We start from the raw sequence: 18,534 nt of genomic DNA on the forward strand, positions 1-18,534 counted from the left end.
TCAGGAGTGAAGAAGAAGGTGGGTCGTTGTGTTTTAAAGGCTTGGAAAAGCTTTTAACTGCTCTCTTCCTCCACTTTGCAGCAAGTAAAAGGCACCAAATGATGCCATGACAAAACTCCTACAGAACTTGTCACTGGCTCCAATGACAATAGGCTCAAACATGGCACTCTTGAGCTGCCCATGGGACGGGGATACCTGCGTTGGTAGGAGGGAAGGGACTGTGCAGAGGGGCACGTTGCATGCAGGAGGTCCTGAGTAAAAAAAGCCACCTCTGCCCTGACAGCTGGTGGGATCCACTGCAGCTCTCCCCCAAGGTCTGTCATTCTCCTTGACGGTTCCTCAGCTGCGGTGGGTCTGTGGGTGTGAGTGGCTGAACTCTCCAAAGGGGCCTCCTGAGTTCCTCCGGGGCCAAAAGCACAGAAGCATCAAAAGCAATCTCTTTAAATACCTCCCTATAGTTATCTGGGGACTGTTCTGGTCCCCGCATCTTTTCTCCTTCAGTAAGTACCCCCCTGGCTAGACAGTCATATTTCTGAGCAGCTGTCTGCCTTCCTGTTATAAACGTTATCGATCTCAAGTCTCACCACAATCCGTTGATCTTGGCTGACTGTAATACATGGTAGCTAGCAAAATTTCAGGTCAATTAAAGAAAGTACCCCCAGAATTTAAAATCTAAACATGGGAGAGGTGAGTCTGGGGAGGGTAACAAGGTTGAGCATCTCATTTCTGTGAGGAAGGTGGTCAGCCAAGTTTAGACTCTATATTGTTGGGTCATGATGAAAACATTACAAACACCTCCAGGCTGAATCACCCTGGAAGGGTGATGCTGGTGCTGGACTTGGCTCCACAATTTGGTTGCAGGATCCACAGATTGAGTACATGGTTACCCATGGGGCTGCTCCCAAGTTAGTCACTCCAAACGCAGTAGAGCTCCCTGAAACATGTATAGAACACCTTTGTAATTCAGAACATTAAAATAAATAAATAAATAAAACCCAAAACAAAACCAAAACAAACGAGGAGGAAGGGGTATGAGGGTATGAGGAAGAGAGGGTTTTGTGAGTAGATTAATTGTCATCAGTCAGCTTTATTGGTGTTTCTTTGACTGATCCCATGCAAACAGGACAGAAGACAAATGCTGAATGAGCCCAGCTGTAAACAGAAGCCCTGTCCCTCCTGCCTGGGTGCTTTGCTGCTGGGCATGGCAGGGATATCTTTTCAAGCACATGTCCAGAAATAGGATTCTGTTCATGGTCTTGGTCACACTAGCAAGTCTAGTTGAAAATGGCTAACAGAGTCAAGTTATGGGAAGGGGACACCAAAACTAGACCTTGACTTCATCCAGCAGGCACATGGAACAGCATATAGGCCTGCATATGAAGTGCACACAGATCGTTGAATAATGCTTTTTGTGTGTCTGGCTTTAATGTAGTGGAGCAGGAGACACAGGGACACATGCTGAAGTCATTGTACCCCATGTCCTATCCCAGCCTCCAATAGATCCTGAAGTAGAAACTCTGTGTAGGTCCTCTTCTGAATCAGTTCCAGGTCTCAACAAGAGCCGAGGGGCCAATAGCCTGCATCTTTTTCCTTCAGTCTTCAGATTCAGGAGCAGGACCAGAGAAACCAAGTAGAGAAAGCACCCATGCTCCTAGCTGTTTCTTCTGCTTTCAGTAACATATGCTGAACTTCACTGCCTTCCTCTGGTTTGGGCACCTTCAACACAAAGATACCCAAATCCCTGTCCCCAAAACTAACAAACAGGGAAATGTCAACTTCCATCCAGAAAAAAACCCAGACATTCAGAGTGGCAGAAACCAGGGCATCCACCTCTTCATCCAGGCAAGGTGACAAAGCACCTACACTAGTAATTTTGTTCCTGCTGTAGGACATGGGGAGGGACCAGCCTCCCCTCTATTTGATGATAATTTCACTCCTATTCTTTAGGACCCTACCAAACTTCTTGCACGAACATATCAGCTGTCATATCATCTCCATGCACACAAACTGTTACAGTAGTTACAGGAATCAACACCAGTCTCTTTCTCTGCCTCTTCCCCATTGTTACTGGTGTTAGTGCAGATCAAAGCCTGTGTATTGCAAGGAGAATGCAGCTCAAACTGCCCCAGAAATGATGGGACAAAGCAGCCACCCTGCCAGGGCAGCCCAGTTGCTTCAGGAGGCTGGAGCTGCAGCTTTCACCCCCTCCAGGTCCCTTCCCTTCCTTACTGCTTCTAAACACTGGGAATGTCCCAAGTCAGTAACTGCTTAATGGCATGGACCACTCAAGATCTATTGAGAGGATTCAGTTTAATGAGGTGTGTGGCAATTATTGCTCTATCAAAACTAGAGCCAGGGAACAAAAAGAAATATATTTAAACGCAACAGATCTGCAATTCTGATGATGTGCTAAAGGACGTCCTTTCCTAGCCTGGTTGTCTCAAACTGCTGGAAGGCTGAAATGCAGGATATCAGTATCAGATTGCTGTCTGCAGCAAGTGCAATAAGAGAGTGTACTACACCGAGAGTCAAAAACTGGAGGTGACATTGGCAGAGCCACCCCAGGGACACATAGTTGCTGAATCCTCCCCATGTTAAAGTCAAAGATCCACATTAAATGATACCTGCTGAAAATCCAGAATCAGTTTTCTAACCTGTTTAGCTCAAGCTTGCTTTAGTACTGCCTTGGGGGATGATGGACTCAGAGGAGGCAGTATCAGCACCCATATACGTTGCAAAGTTTCACTGATTATCAGAAAAGGAAAAGAAAAATATGGGAGAAGAGATGAGTTGCAGAGATGATAGTGATATGTGAAATCTACTGCTCTGTCCAACATGGAAAGAGATTACTGCAGCTTAGAACACACATGTCCACTCTCAGACTACTCATGGATAAGCTCTCAACCCTGCTAAGCCTCTCTTGCCACCCTGTTAGGCAAAGATCAGAGCCCTTCGCCCCTCCTGGGTCTGTTGTCGGATAAATGTCTAAGGCAGCTGGGCTAAGCGCCATCTCGGCTAAGTCCCGGCTTCATGCAAACTCTTTGGGAGCTGCATGTGGATAAAGGAAACCAGCACTGAAAAAGGGAAAACTCTCTTCCAAGGAAACCTGGGAGAAACCCAGAGCTATATCCATTATGAGAGACAGGATCCACCTGGTCAGAGAGCTCACTGCCAAGGAAACCCATGGAGGTCAGGCATCTCAAAGGCTAACCAGGCACCTGAAAAACTCGGTGGATCCAATTCCTCTTGGAAAGACAATGTTTTTCATTTTTCAGCCTGATCCCATCACCTAAATATGTCAGATATTCAGGGTGGGTGGTGAAAGGGGCCAGGAGTGTCTCTGTGCACCTTCTCTTCTGAGGCATTAGCATCCTCATTCTCCTATTCAGCAGTTACAGTTGTAAAACTACACTGCAGATGTGATGATTTTGAATGTGGTGTCTGTGTTTGCCTGCATCTAAATTTCACCCTTTATTCTCATACAAAACATTTTGGGGCAGCTGCTATGGGTCCTGAATACAAGAGGATGTTAAACAATGGGAATTTTTTTTTTTTTTAAAAAAAGAAACATAACTAAAAGCTGAGCCTTTCACCAGGCTGCCACTCATTAAATTACCCGTAAAAGTCCCCTCATAGCAATAATAGCTGTCTGTGAAACTCCCTCGGCAACTGGATGTAAATTCCACCTTTAGTCTCCCTGCTACAACAATAGCACATTCAGACGGTAATTGCTGATGTTTCTGCATTGTGATCATGTCCACAAGCTGTTGGGTTCACAATGGAACTGATCACTTTATCTTTCTCATTTGTCTCCCCTCCTATCTCCCAAATAGGACCTCTCCATACAGACACATGCATGAGTGAACTTAGTGCTAAAACAGAGGCACAGGCACAGGAAATCTCTGCTCTGCCCCTGGGAGGACCCCAGTACTCTTATGCTCATTCTTAATTTTCCCTGGTATCCAGTGATAGGATGCATGGGAATGGTTCAAAGCTGCACTAGGGGAGATTTAGACTGGACATTAGGAAGCATTTCTTTACTGAGAGGGTAGTCAAACACTGGAACAGGCTTCGTAGAGAGATGGTCAATACCCCAAGACTGTCAGTGTTTAAGAGGCATTTGGACAATGCCCTTAATAGCATGCTTTAACATTGGGTCAGCCCTGGATTGGTCAGGCAGTCAGACTAGATGATCATTGTAGGACCCTTCCAACAGAAAATATTCTAATTCTATTCTATTCTATTCTATTCTATTCTATTCTATTCTATTCTATTCTATTCTATTCTATTCTATTCTATTCTATTCTAATTGTAAGGACTTTAAAGACCCCAGAGGAAAGCAGTGGGGCAGTCAGGGCTTGTATAGATCACAGATATTGAGTGTTTAAACTGAATCAGAAACCGCTTTTCCAGCACCCAGGAAGGTGTTACCCACACTTGCCTCATCCATAGAACACCCCACTGACTGCATGCAAAAGGGACAGCCCTATCAGGAGCTGCCCATATGCGTCCAGTGGGGATTCACTGCAGGTGACAAGGTGACCTGTTTTCAAGGTGCCAGGCTCTATTCAACCTCCTCTTCCAGGAGCTGTGAAGCAGTATCAGCTCTTGCTCACAGCTGCTGAGGTTTGGACTTAAGCTGGGGAGATGTTGGGTAAAATCCCTGATGTTTTTAGCAGGGTACACAGGAAAATTTTACATGTGAGCAGAAACCAGCCCTTCCTTGCCCCATGTTTTGCTGATGATCTCTCACCATATCCTAGCTCGGCTCTCAAGGATGTACAGACTAGACACTGGGGACAAACACAGATGGAGAAGCAAGGAGTTGGAAAGCAACACACCTACCCCAAGCACACACAGCAAGTGCATGCCAGGAGGAAGGAGAGAGAATGAAAATGCACCCATCCAAATCCCTTTGCCATTTGGTTGGCAAATCCAAAACCAAGGTAAATCCAAAGCCAAACACCTTTCTCTGCAAGTCCAGCTGTTGTTTGGGCCTAGGGGACTCTTGCTGGAGGAATAGAGCCTGTGTCATAAGGAGCTGAAGAGGTCAAGGAGGTTTGAGAGCCCGCCCCTGGGCAATTACTCACAGTTTTTTATCAGCCTCTGAGCTTTCATGATCACTAAAGCTCACCACAAACATAGAAAATGACTTAACAAGTTAGTTCTGCCCTGAGAGAGATTCAAGGGGAGGAGAGCTGTGCCACACAACATGATTCTTGCAGTAGGGACAATGGCAGTTGATCCATTTGTCCCTATGCCTCTGGCACCTCTTCCACACCATAGACCCCCTTCATCAGTCACTCAGCCATTAGTCCAGGAAGAAGCTCAGCCCTGCAGAGAAGACATCACATTTTGGCCTGCAGAACTGGCCAAGCATGAAACAAAGCTTCTCAACAACAACCAAGGTTTGGAGGATGTGTCCTGCAGTGAGAGATTTATGGAGTTCAGCCTACTTAATGCAGCAGAGGTTAAGAAGTAACTTATTCATGGGTCTATAAATGCCTCTCTAAACAGTAGAGAATGGACGTTAGATGACTTCTTAATCTAGCAGACAGAGACAAAAAAAAAACATCTGAGGACTGGAATGTGAAACACCACTAACAAAACAGAAGTGATGAGTATGTGTGAGGAAGGAGGATCTGCATTTGTTCAGAGAAATGGGGAGAGCAAACCAATGGAAAACTTTATCAGGAAAGGTGGGAAAATCCCTAGCACTTCAGACTAGCAATATCTAGATTCAGTTTTTTGAGAACTAAGAGGTTCCATTTAATTCCAGTTTTAAGATTTTTACTGAAATGAATTTGTGAAATTCTCTGACCAAGACATGAAACCAATCAGACTCATTCATCATAAAAATCCCTCCAGCCCTGGAGCCATCTACTTTACCAGGGAGCAAATAATATATTTCAGGGACACACCTTGTTTTGCACTCAACATCTTGGATGCCTCCAAGATGGGGATATGAAGAGCAGAAGGACCAGAGCATGCTGGTTATCTCTGCAGGTCATCAAAATGTGACAAAACTGTATTGGCCTTCCAGGAACAGATTACATGAACACAAGACTAATTAGACATTCATTAAGTGCCTAACTCAGCACAGCACTTAAGCACACATTTAACCTTCTCTCATTACAGTATCACATCAGTATCCCTTTTAAAGCTCCAGCTCCAATTACAGTGAAGCCAGCTCACATTTGGGAGGGTCATCATGAAGTCTCAACATCCTGTGTTTCAGGAAGCTTTCCCATCTTCAAGCCCCCTGTTCCCCTACCCCAAACTGGTGTGGGGGCTTATTCCAGGAACGCTAACTTGCATTCTTAAAAGCAAGTTCATCTCTAAACATCAGGATCTACAACTGGTCTCTGCCTTCTTCTCATGTTGCCTGAGTCAGCCAAGGGAGATCTGATGTTGGCCATAAATAGTTCTCCTGTTGAATTGTCTTCTTCTAGAAAAAACTGCCTGTTCAAGCCTTCCTGGAGTAGCAGTTGGAGGTAGCTGCAGCAAGGAGGGGAGATGTGGGAGGTGGGCTGCTGTTGTCAATACATTTCCACATGTGTCTTTCTGATCACCAGGACAAGCTCCATGTACAGCAAGACACAGAAATATCTCCTGCCACCTCTGCACCCTGACAGATTCTTCCCCCCCACCCCGTAACCTCTGCAACATCTGCGTGGGACAGCAAGTGCAAAGAGGGTGTCTCACTAAACCTGGGAAGTAAATTTGTAGTGGTCTCGCCTACCTCCAGACATTGAAAAACAGATGCTGTGGACAAGACAGGGTCACTTCGGTACAGTCACTTTGTGAAATCCCATCATAAATGTCCACAAACATCCTTGTGTACCTGAACCAAGTGCAAACCCATTGACCATGAGCAAAATCAGGCTGCCATCTAGGTTTCTTGAGTGTCCCAGTAGCTCTGGGGCAACAGGGTCAGTGTACCTACTTCTCAGTCATGGACAGATCTGTGGTCTGGGTCAGTAGCAGAAGTTCATCCCCCCAGGTCTGCTCTTTGGCCTTGAAAACCAACATCCAGCCCAACAGATCTATTCTTAGTCTACTCTTGAGTGTCTTCTGACACCATCTAATCCAGCACACAGACACATACATGTATTCTCCATCCTTCAGCATACCAGTGTCCAGGGTTGGGAAGTGAACCTTTTCAAAGGGATCTCAGCCAGTCTCTGTGAGCCAAAGCATGGCTGCCTCCAACGCAGCATCTCATTGTAGTCTCTGGGGATTTGCACCCATCCATTTGCTTTGGAAATATCCAAGGTATAGAAGAGGCACATCAGGAAAAGTCAGGCTCCACATTTTGGGATGGCATCTGGGTATCTGGCAGTTCCTTATGTGCCTTGCAAGTCATCAGACTAGATTAGTACAACACACACATATACCCTTGTTCAAAGATGAAAGTGTCAAAACAGGCCCAGAAACAACAAAATGACTCAGGAAGCAGCAGGAGAAAAAAAAAAAAAAAAGAAAAAAAAGAAAAAAAAGGGGGAAAAAAAGCTTGTAGGGAATAAAATTGCTACAACCAGGACAACAATGACAGCAACAACCAGCATCAGTGCTTGGAAATCAGGAACCCTATCAAAATATTCCACCCACAAAATTCTGTTAAGGGATCGCTGGCTCTCTGTCCAAATCGGATCTCGCCTCCATCTTCCTGATCAAGCCTTTGCAAAAATCAAAACAGACACAGTGACAGACAGAGCAGCACACGGAGAGGCCGGGCCATCTATGTAGATGGCATCCCACCAGTGAAGATGATAATTCTGTTTCTTCACTATGGAGCAGATGTGAGAAGCCAGCAAAAAATTATCTACGCTCTCTACAAATATTTGACACCCAAAAAGGATTTTGATCCAGCCACCTTTGAGCCTCTTTCATATTTATTTTCTGGGAACATTGAAGCACTCAAGCTCTACTAGGAGAGATCTTTACAAAAGCCAATATTAAGCTTGAATGCTTCAGGATTTGCTGAAAATCTTATTTCAAATTTCACCTTTGGTTGCAATGAAAAAGGTCACGCTGCTTGGGTTGAATGCATAAATCATCCAATCAGCGAGTGCAAGGCATGACACATGACTTAACGAAGCTCACATCACTCCGAGGAGGCAGCCAACATGGTACTCCTCGCAAGCTGTTCACACAGGAGAAAAGGGCATTACAAAGAAATCCGAAATCTGGAGAGCGAATATCGCCGTGTGCTCATAGCCGGGGAGGGAGGCACGGCTGAAGAACTAATTTACAGGATTTATGTCTCGGCTGTGTGCCTTCATGTATTGATTCACAGATCAGTGAGAAACAAAATCTCCCCCAAAATGCACTGACGAAAGCACTAGTACCTGATCATATACTAATCTCTCAGCTAACACCAGGCTGCAGTCTGCAAGAAAATCGCACTGCACAGCTTGGACCTGTGCCTGGTAACCTCCTTCCTACCGCAAGCAAATTTAATCGCCTTTCCCCCACCTTGAGAAATTCCCCTCTGATTGGGGGGTGGCTGCAAAAGCCAGGCAGGAGTCCCAAAGTCCAGACCCAGATGGATGCCAACTTCCTCCCGGTGGCAGAGGATATTTGAGTCCAACACATGAAGAAGGTGAGACTCTAGGGTGGGGGTCAGACACAGGCCTGAACCTTGCCAAACTGGAGGCTCCCCTCCCCACCACCCAGATCCTCATTTAGCATCACACCTCTGCTTTACATAACCTGCCTGCTGGCAGGTGGGACGGGAGCTGAGAATAAATACATCAGAGAGGATCTGACACAGGCACTGAAATAAAGGATTCACTTTTGGACACACCCTCCCCCACCCCGCGATTCCCTTCTGCTTTACATGGCACCGTAGCACTGGCAGAGACTGTGTGGGATCTCTGGAATGAGCATTTCCCTCCCCAGACCAGCACCCAGATCAGACCTCAGGAGCATCTCACTTTTATTCATAGCCCTTCTTTTCATGCCTCTTCCACCTCTCTAGTCCCTTTCCAGCCCATACCATACTCAAGATCATCATCAAACCACTGATGAAATATCTGAGGAATGAGTCCCAGCAAAGGCACCAAATAATCCCACAGAAGCAGCATTGTGAGTTTTCTTTCTGAAAGCCTCCAGAAGGAAAGGGAGTCTGAGAACAATATGAGCATGCCTTCTGTTGCCATTCCCTTGAACTGGACCCAAAAATTAAGTTTTTCCCATCAATTAAAATGGTTGATAGAGCTGCTGAGTGCAGCCCACCTTGGGAGGTAACTTGGATCCTGCCTTTTCTAGGACATCTGTAAATATGTTGGAAAACTGCTCACCCTCAGGTAAGACTCTCCCCTCAGCAGCTCTGAGGCTGCAGAAGTAAAACAAGTAAGGCAAAAGTGCTGGGAATGAATAAACTATTTGGGGTATATTTAGGGGAAGGTGCTTTGCAACTCTAGTCACAGGCTCATAAAGAGCCACTGAGGGTTACCAGACCTGCCTATCAATTAGGAAATAAGGTTTTTATACCAGGCATCCGCAGACTCAGACACAGAGGTGATGGGGACAGTGTGAGACCTGGGAGAGGACAGCCCAACCAGTCCTCCCTCCCAAACACCCCCAGCCGCCCTCCACTCACCCAGGAACTCCACTCCGCTGCTGTCCTTGGGGCTGCTCATGCAGTTCTCCAAGTAAATTCCATCCTTATAGCAATCTTCTTTCTTCCTTGTGAGCCCCAGGATCTCACTGGCTTGATCTAGGACCTCCCCTCCTGAACAAGAGCATGGGGTCTGCATAATGCCGCATGGGTGGGAGCTGCTACTGATGGCCAAGCACGTGTCCAGCCACTTGCAGAGCATCTGGCAAGCGGCTTTGCTAGGGTTCCTGTTGCCCACCACGAGGTACTCCACCGAGAAGTCCCTCTCCTGAGCCTTTGTGGGCTTCCACCGCACGGGCCAGCTTTCCACTCCTGGAGGCGCGGTCTGCTTCATCTGGAGGAACTGCTTGTTGGACTGGAGGAAGGCATAGCGGGTGGATCCGTCACAGAGCTTCAACACATCATCGAAGCTCTCCATGCCCAGGTAGGTGCGGGTGGACTCCAGGAAGGAGTCGAACTGGTAAGTGCGGATGTGCTGGTGGTCACATACGCCAGTAGGTTTTAGGATCTTCATGTACAAAGTGTACCTCCGAGGGTCAGGGTTCTGAATAATCCAAGAGCAGAGAGAGGAGTTCAACGGGAAGACGGCAAAGGAGGAGAAATACCCAAAGAATTTCCCCTGGACCAAAGTGGTGCAGGGAGTTTGTGCCAGGTCCAGAGCGACCACAGTCCACACAAAGTAGAGTGGCGATACCAAAAGCAGGTTCAGGGCAGATCCAATGCTCCTCATCCTAGGTCTCTGGTCCTCTGGAACTCAAAGTAAATGTCAAGCAGGCGCCAGATCCTGGACATAACAGGGACCAGCTTAGAGGAAAAGTGAGAGTTTAAGAGGCTCTGGATCCGAAATCAAGCCAATCCTCCCATGTCTGGATTTGAGCTCCCTCCTGTGGCCATAAACAACACCTGGAAAAAAAGGGAAGGGAAGGAGGAGGGGAGAGAAAAAGAAGAGATTTGGGATTTGGGTTTTTTGGTGGTGGTTAGGGTTTTTTTTTTAATTAACCCTTTGCAAGGCTGAGACTCCACACAACATCCCCAGTCCCAGCACATCTCATTAGGGGAAGATGCAACCCCATATCACTATCCCAATGCTAGGTTTGGGGTTCTACCCATCCTTGGGATGTCCTAACATCCAGGAGGGGCCCAGCTGTGACTCACAGTGGGGGACAACATAGCTGTGATCCCGCTTTCCCAGTGTCTTCTGCCCACGCAGTGCCTCTCTGCTGAGCTGAGCAGAACCTTTGCAGTGATTTCTAATCACCTCCCTAAAGCAAACACTGATCTCTGTTTTAGGGAGTTTCCACTCCTCTCCATCCCAACGGAGCCAGGATGCTGGCTCAACACAGACTTCAGGCTGCACCTGGGGAGGGTGGGCTGGAGATCGGCATGGGCAGCTGGGCTCTGCCTCCTCTTTTCCTCCTGCCAGCCGTTGGTTTTCTGTTTCTTTCTGTCTCTCTTTTTCTCTCTCTTCCCTTCTCTTTAACTAAATCAGTGCAGGGGAAGGGAGTTGTTGTTCAGTACTCCAGTCCTGGTCTAATCCTGAGCCCAGACAGGAAGCCAGGGCTGAAAGGAGTTGTGCACTCAGTATAGGAGGAAAAAAGGGTGATTGAGGCAGATTTTAGATCTTCCTACATCAGGCGGCCACCTCGCCTTTCCTCCCTGTGTGCAGGACACCCCAAAGCCTGTGGTACTGTAGTTGAGCATAGAGCATCTCCAGAGAGTGAGAGACCTCCCTGCCAGCCCCAGGACCTCCTTCAGCCCCAAAACCTCCTTCAGCAAAAGTAACAACCATCCTGCATTGCCCTATGGGACCCATTCCCTGAAACCTTTCATAGCCCAGATCCCCTCTTCAGCCCAACTGCCCAGACCCTTGTGTCCCCTTCTGTGTTGAAGAGAATCCTCTGCACTCTTGTAAGTCTCCCTCTTTCTTACCCCACCAAGAAGACCCTCCTGTGCTCCCTCCCTCCATCTCCTCTCCTTCTACTGGAGGAGAAAGGGGGGTGATCACTGTCAGTGGTAGGGCTCTCTTTGTCTTGTACCCCTGCCCCATGCAGTGTGCACTCCCATGTTTGGGGAGGGGGGGCCTATTAGCAGATGCAGGGGTTGGAAGGCAGGAGGGGCAGACCCCCTCCTCCCACTGCTGGACATACAGCCACAGCTCCTTTCCTTCTCACGTTTCCAGCCATCTCTTTTCCTACCCTCTTGACTCACCCCAGCCAGAGAAAATCAGCATTTTCCCCTTGGGTGAGGTTTGCCTTGTCCCTGCAGCACTTGCTGCCTCCAAAACAGGGCTGCTACTCAACTTCAGAAGGACAGATTGGACCCCTGGGAGGGAGGTTTCCCCTACCAAGTCAGACTACTGCCTTGATTTCAGGAGCCTCCGTGGTCCACAAGTTAGTAAAAAGCAAGTGCTCAGGGCCTCTGCAATGAAGCCTGAGTGCAAGCAGGCTAGCTCCTGAGGTGCTAATATCGTCCTGGGCTGCAACCTCAAAATAATTCAGATCACCTGGGATGTGTTTCTCCATGATCAGGGACCACAGTGGCACTGCCAAGAAGGAATTGGGGCGAGAGTCTATGGAGAGGGGCACCTGCTGTAAGGGAGAAGGGGAAGGTACCTTCTCCATTGCAGACATTGACCCTCATCCCAGCCCCATGCTGTCCACACCACTGACCCCAAGTCCTGCCCCCTCCCACTCCACTGACAGGGTCTGCCTTCCCCGACTGCAAAGAGAGGAAGCTTTCACAGCAGCCAAATTCCCAGCAAATCTACAATTCACAGAGCTAAATTCAATCCTGCCTTCCAGGAGAGACTGAAAAACAAGAGATGAAGCCCATAGACCATCCTGTGCATCTTGGAGGAGACAAGAAGCCAAATGCATCTCCACATTCACCCCTTGGTTTCTCTCCTCACTCTATATCAAAGTTTTATCTTTTCTGCAAAAAACCTTTTTTTTCCAGGGAGGAAAGAGTTAGATAACTTGAAAGTCAGATCCGCTATTTGCAAACTGTGTTTCATCCAAGCTTCAAATCACTGCAGCCTCTGCCAGCAGATTCCTGAGTGTCTGTTAGACCTGACACTAATCAGCGTAGAGTCCAAATGCATTTGCACTTAAATTTTTCAGTAGTCGGGTCCCCACTCTTGACAGTGGTTTTCAGCCTGCAAAGCTCTGCAGTGCAAATTTACCCATGCCAGACTCCTACCTGCCTCAGGAGCCAGAATTCAGGAATGCAGCCTGCTTAGAGGATGCAAAGCAGCACTTGCTTGCAAGGAAAACCACAGGCATCAACCAAACATCCTATAAATTTCCAGAGATGTCATCCTGATTAGCAGGAGGGGTTGTCTGCAAATGACTATGAATGCCTTAAATATCAGCTTTGGTAAGTGAAAGGTGCTTGCTTAGCTGAGGCTCTGGAAGGGACCGTTGGTTCACCTCTCCCTCACTGCAGGGCACTGCCTGAGCAGTTCATGCTGATTGCAAGCAGGCACAGCTTTGCAAAACCAAAGTCTACCTGACCTTCACGCCAATGAGCCAGCCAGGGAGCATCTTAACCTCTGGTCCAGACCGTGAAGAAACCTGCCTCTCCCAGTTGGAAGCAGGAGCCAGCGGTGCCTCCATAGCAACAAGATGATTAGGAGACAGGGTTTGCGCCGAGATCCGGTCCCTAATGGTGACTTCAGCATGTGGGATTCAGCCCAAGCCTCCTGCCCTCCACAAACCCGATATTTCTCACGCTGTCCACAGACCTGTTACTGAATGAGGATGCAGCAAGCACAAAATGCATCCCCCCTCACTGCCCCTCCCTGGAAAAAGCACCGTAAAAGCCAACAAACTTTAACTAAACAGACCCGTTAATGGGACGCTGTGTTACGGCTGTTAGGTCTCAGAATTGATTTCCCCTGAATGTAGTCCCATCTGGAAGGTTTCACCATAAGGAACATAAACATATTTTTTCTCCTTCAACTAATCCTTGCTGAAGTGGGAATCTTTACATAGAGTGGAAGAAGTTAATAAACGAAACCCCCTCCACATCTGGATCTTTGGTTCAACACGTGTTGGACCTGGCAGGGAGGGAAAATGCGATGGGTAGTTGACTGGCTGCTGCATTTCAGCAGCGAGATCCATCTTCTACACTTTAATCCAGAAAAAACCCAAGGGATCATATGCCAGAGGCTGCAGCCTGCAGCTGGGGAAATGATATTAAATGCATGAAAAAACAGATTATTCCAGTGTTGGAGACAACATTCCTATGGCACACAAGCAATTTTCCCCATATTCCCATGGTTGTTGCCACAGCTAGTGCTTAGGTACCCTGGTTATTTCTGTAATTTTGTGTGATGGGGGACATCCATCCCTGGTTCTATTCGCCAGCTCCAATTTGGAGTACATGCAACCTGTCCTGTTCTTTCCTTCCAGTCCTGTGCCTGGGAGATGGTTCTGGCAGAGAAGCCCTTTCTGGAGTAAAGCTTGGGGACAGCAGGTGACCGTGGAGTACCTTGGGCTGTCCCTTGTCTGCATTTCTCAAGGACAAAACAAAGGGCAAAAATATTGTCTTCTTTGTGTGTATGCCCCTGACAGAAGGCGATTCACCCCAAGCAACTCATGGAAAGAGGCCAACAAATTTGATCCAAATGGCCCTTCTGCTTTGGTTACCTTGTGCAGGTGTTAGAGATGATGAAGCAGAGGGTTATGAAGAGATGTGAACCACCAGCATGGCTCCTGTGCCCTTGCACCATTGCACAGAGCCCTGGTAATTTTTTCTGCCTCCTTGCTGAGTATTTACCATCCCACCCTGGCACCCACTGGAGCAGGCATGGTTCAGAAACACAGCCCGACAGACCTTCACAACTTAAACAAAACCAGTCAGGGACTGAATCACATGTTACACCTAGCACCTGGGCTGCCCAAGGGGTTTAGGCACCCGGTTTGCACTGGTCCCAGTGAATTTTGGAGCCTGCAAGCTGTTTGGTGGTGCACCCCATCTTCCCACAATAATGGTAAATCAAGATGATTCACATCTGAGGCTGGAGTTTTCCACCACTCTCATGTCCCTGCTTGTTTTCTGCACATGTTTATATGCCCCAAGCACACCCCATGCCCATCCTGGGGATAAAGGCAGCATGAGACATGTGTGAGCAGGGAGGGATCAGGGCATCTGCCTACAACTGCCTTCACCCCCTGCCTGAATAGCCTCACATGCAGATTCACCCTATCCCACTAAGATCTTCCAGATGGACATCTCCAAATTTCCATGTCAGACTTTGCAGCTGTGCCCCAGCATATGGATTTCATCTCTGCACGAGCAGGAGGAGCCCATGAAATGCAGGCAGTGCTGCAATAGGCCCTGATTTGCAGAGTCTAAGCATTGCACAGAGTCCTCCCACGCAGGAAGGGCAACCTCCCTGGTTGAGTATCCATCACATTCCTCAGTTGTGCTGGTGACACAAGACTCTTGGTGCAGCAGCCTGGATTTGGCCAATGGAGGGCACTCTTAGATATACACACAAACACACACACACACACACTATCCATGGAAAAAAAGGGGAAAAAAATCAAAGCGATGACTGCAGAAAGGACATCCTTCCCCACTGCTGCATGTAGGACCTCTCCCAGCACCCTCACCCTGATCTGCCCCCGCTAACTCAGCCGTGTCCCAACTCCCCTCTCTCTGCCTACCAGCTCAGATGTGCTGTCGTCCAAGATTTACCTCCCTCTGCTCTTCCTTCTCCTGACCTTGGTACATGGCTGACATCCCAGCAGGGTAAAAACCACTCTCATCAAGCTAATCCTCCTTTCCTGGGGCTTCCCATTTCCCTGTAAGAAGTTCCCAGATATCAAACAAAATATCCCTTTTGCTGGAGGCAGAAAACTGCCTGGCCTCAAAAAGCTCAGTCCCTTGACACTCTGAGAAAACACGGAAAATCACTATGCTCTGTCCTTATTCACAAGGAACTGCTAGCAGGAAAAAAAAAAAAAAAAAAAGGCTGCAACCGCTTGGAAATTTTATTTTTGCTACTGAGGTGAGTGAGCAAAACACGGTGGAAATGCCTGGAAAAACACGGTGGCATCTGTGAACCGACAACACATCGAGGAGTCAGGAAGGGCTCAGACCTGGCTGTTGTTTGGCTGCAGTGGCTCTGCTGGGCTGCAAGGAGAGGAGTTAGCCCTGGGCAGCACCTAGAGAGGGATGGAGCTTGCACAGGTCCTGGAGCAGCATCTCTTCCATAAAATCAATGCTCAAAATCAGGTTTTTCCTTAGTATTATTTTTAATGATACATTTTTCTTCTCTTTTCTATGAGTATTTACTTGATTCTGGCCCTTTCCAGCAAGAGTTTATCTATAGAGATTCATGTTTATTTTCTGGCAAAGCAGAATCTAGTGAAAACTACAACCTGAAAGAGCAAAAGGATGACTTGGTGGGTATTGCAGGACTGGGAAATGCTTTAGGTCTCGCCCTGCCTTCAGCACACATCCACTCTCTGGAGAAGCATTTCAGACGTGGACCGTATCCTGGAAAGGCTGCTAAACCAGCTCCAGCTGGAACTCCCCAGGTCAGGATCTGGCCTGGCCAGATCTACCTATGGACCAAATGCTGAAAGCTGAACTCAGACAAAGCCCCTTTGGGAAGCAAAGGAAAGCAGACAAGGCTCAGATAAACAAGAGTCCAGCTCAGCTCAGATAAACAAGAGTCCAGCTCTGCTCCCCTCCTGCTGTTTCACCTGCCAAAAATATATTTCTGCATGGACCCCTCACAACCCTGCATATTTTCTTCACCACTATAGATACTGATGTACTGCCCACTGCCTCTACCCATCTCAGTCTCCTGAGTGCAGAGAAAACCTGATTCTCACCTTTCTGCTGTGTTAATAAATTACATTTACAGACACTAACATCCTTCATCCTAAATTTCTCGCAGCTCTAACCTGGAAAGGCACCCACTGTAGGCATGGACTCCAGCAGACATGTAAGAGACTGCAGAAACAGCACGAATAGGGTGCAAAATATTTGATGCTGTGATGGGGATTGGCTTGTGGGGATAGAATCCTGGTTCCGTTTCAATTTTCAAAGGCTAGAAGAAGAGGGCCAAGAGGTGATATATAGAAACAGATCGTACTAGGATGTCCCAAGAGGCTTTCAGCTACAATGAGGAAACTCCAAAACCCCTGAGCCTTAGCTGAACCATCACATCTCTGATCACCTTCAGCACTGGCCAGATGGGGAGACACTGTCAGTGAGAGCCAGAGGCCAGATTTTAATCTTGGCTCCAGAACCTGTGCATACTCTCAGTTAAGCATATCTGCCAATCCATGCTTCAGTTTTCCCACCTGAAAAGATGGATGTTAAGCATCCTCTGCTTTTCTCTAGTGCTCTGTGATCTGAAAAGCTCCAGCAAAGTAGTGAAGATGGTGATTCATTTCCAACCCACTAAGATTTCATCCTGAGATGAGATTAACAACCTTAAACATTAAGGTCTCTGCTCCAGATCACGTTAATTGAAGTTAAAACTGTCAGGCAGGGGTGTAGGCAGGTCAAGCTCAGTTCCTGGCTCTGCATTTTTTTTTTCAGTGAGTGGGATCAGGAGGCAGCTGAGCAGAAAGACTGGACTCTAAGATCTAGGACCCAGTGAAACTTCTGTAGAGAAAAGCCCGGCAGACAAGGGCCAGATGTACTCCATCTAGTCCTAAATGTGGCTGCTCAAGAGAAGCGGGCCCAGGGCTCTGCAACACCTTCTGTTGGGTCCAACAAAGCCTCAGACAGATGTCATGTGTGTACTTGTCATTTGAACATCACTTCAGCCTGAGCTCTAGCTTTCCTCTACACAGGTACAATGCTATTGGCATGGCCTGTTAGGAGTACTACCAGGACTGGTAGTTTCTCAAAGACTGCATGACATAAAGATGGATTAGATGCCATTATATAGCAAAGTCAAGGAGACAATGGGGTTCTTGGAAGAAGACAGATGATAGAGGTTTCTTTCTCTGCCTCAGTTTCCCATTAGCAGATCAGACTTAAACCTCAGTTTAAGTAAGGTAAAGCCTGCTGTGAGTTTAGGCTGGTCATTGCTCCACACTGTTCCCAGGCATTTCCTCACCCCCTGGAGAATACACGACTCTTCTGATCCCTGTAAGATCAGCCTTTCCTCCATACCAGTATTACCCATACCCTCTGACTGTCCTAGCTCCCATCCATCCCTATCAGTAGTACCACCCGAGGAGCAATGCACATTGCCAGAAATACCCTGAATTTTACACCAGCAAATCTTAGAAAACTTCTGTTTCCCCTGTTGTCTTATTTCTCTCTCTTAGTGTTCCATGGCAGACTCTTTGGAGTCTTTTCTCCTATGTTCCCACCCTGCTCCTGGGTGTGAGGGTTACACAAGAGGGTCTCTGAGGGCAAGGTCATCCTAATGAGCGGCAGAAAGCAGGTGGGGGCCAGACTGCTTCCATCGATGCTCATTCATGCTGGGGACCAGGATGCAATTGATTGGAAATTCAGCTGGAGGTTAAAAGCACTGACATTAGCTGGGGAGTTAAGTGGGAGCCCTCAGGGAGAGGGGATGTTTGGGGGGGGCTGTGTGCGCGTGCTGAGGCTCAGACTTGCACGGGTGTGTGGGCAAAGCAATCATTGGCAAACCCAAAACCAGGCTTTGCGATTCATGAGGTTGCACAGGCACAAGCCAGAGATCAGTAGACATCCTGATGCTGCTGGCTTATGCATCCTGCGTAAGTCATATGCTCTAGGGCCCATTTTCTGGCCCCTGAGGCCAAGAGCCTTGGCATAATGCATGTCCATGGGGCTAAGTTGCCTTTCCCCCAAAGCAGAACAACCTTGCCACAGTTAGTAATGCTCTCTCCTGAGGTGTGCCCAGGTATGGTCTGCAGTGATGCTTGTTGACTGGGGCCAAAACCTTG

At 47.7% G+C, this 18,534-nt stretch overlaps 1 protein-coding gene across 5 annotated transcripts in view; it reads right to left on the reverse strand.

The window, feature by feature from the left end:
- The window catches only part of ADGRB1 (adhesion G protein-coupled receptor B1), a 283,954-nt gene that overhangs the window by 194,996 nt on the left and 70,424 nt on the right, over positions 1–18,534 (reverse strand). For all 5 annotated transcript variants that reach the window (XM_074830207.1, XM_074830119.1, XM_074830046.1 and 2 more), the window contains exon 2: positions 9,608–10,528. In XM_074830207.1, the coding sequence (XP_074686308.1) occupies positions 9,608–10,355 (748 nt within the window). In that variant the 5' untranslated portion in view covers positions 10,356–10,528. The remainder of the gene's footprint in view (positions 1–9,607; positions 10,529–18,534) is intronic.

The sequence above is a fragment of the Strix aluco genome, chromosome 1 (assembly GCF_031877795.1).
Source record: "Strix aluco isolate bStrAlu1 chromosome 1, bStrAlu1.hap1, whole genome shotgun sequence".
NCBI lineage: Eukaryota > Metazoa > Chordata > Aves > Strigiformes > Strigidae > Strix > Strix aluco.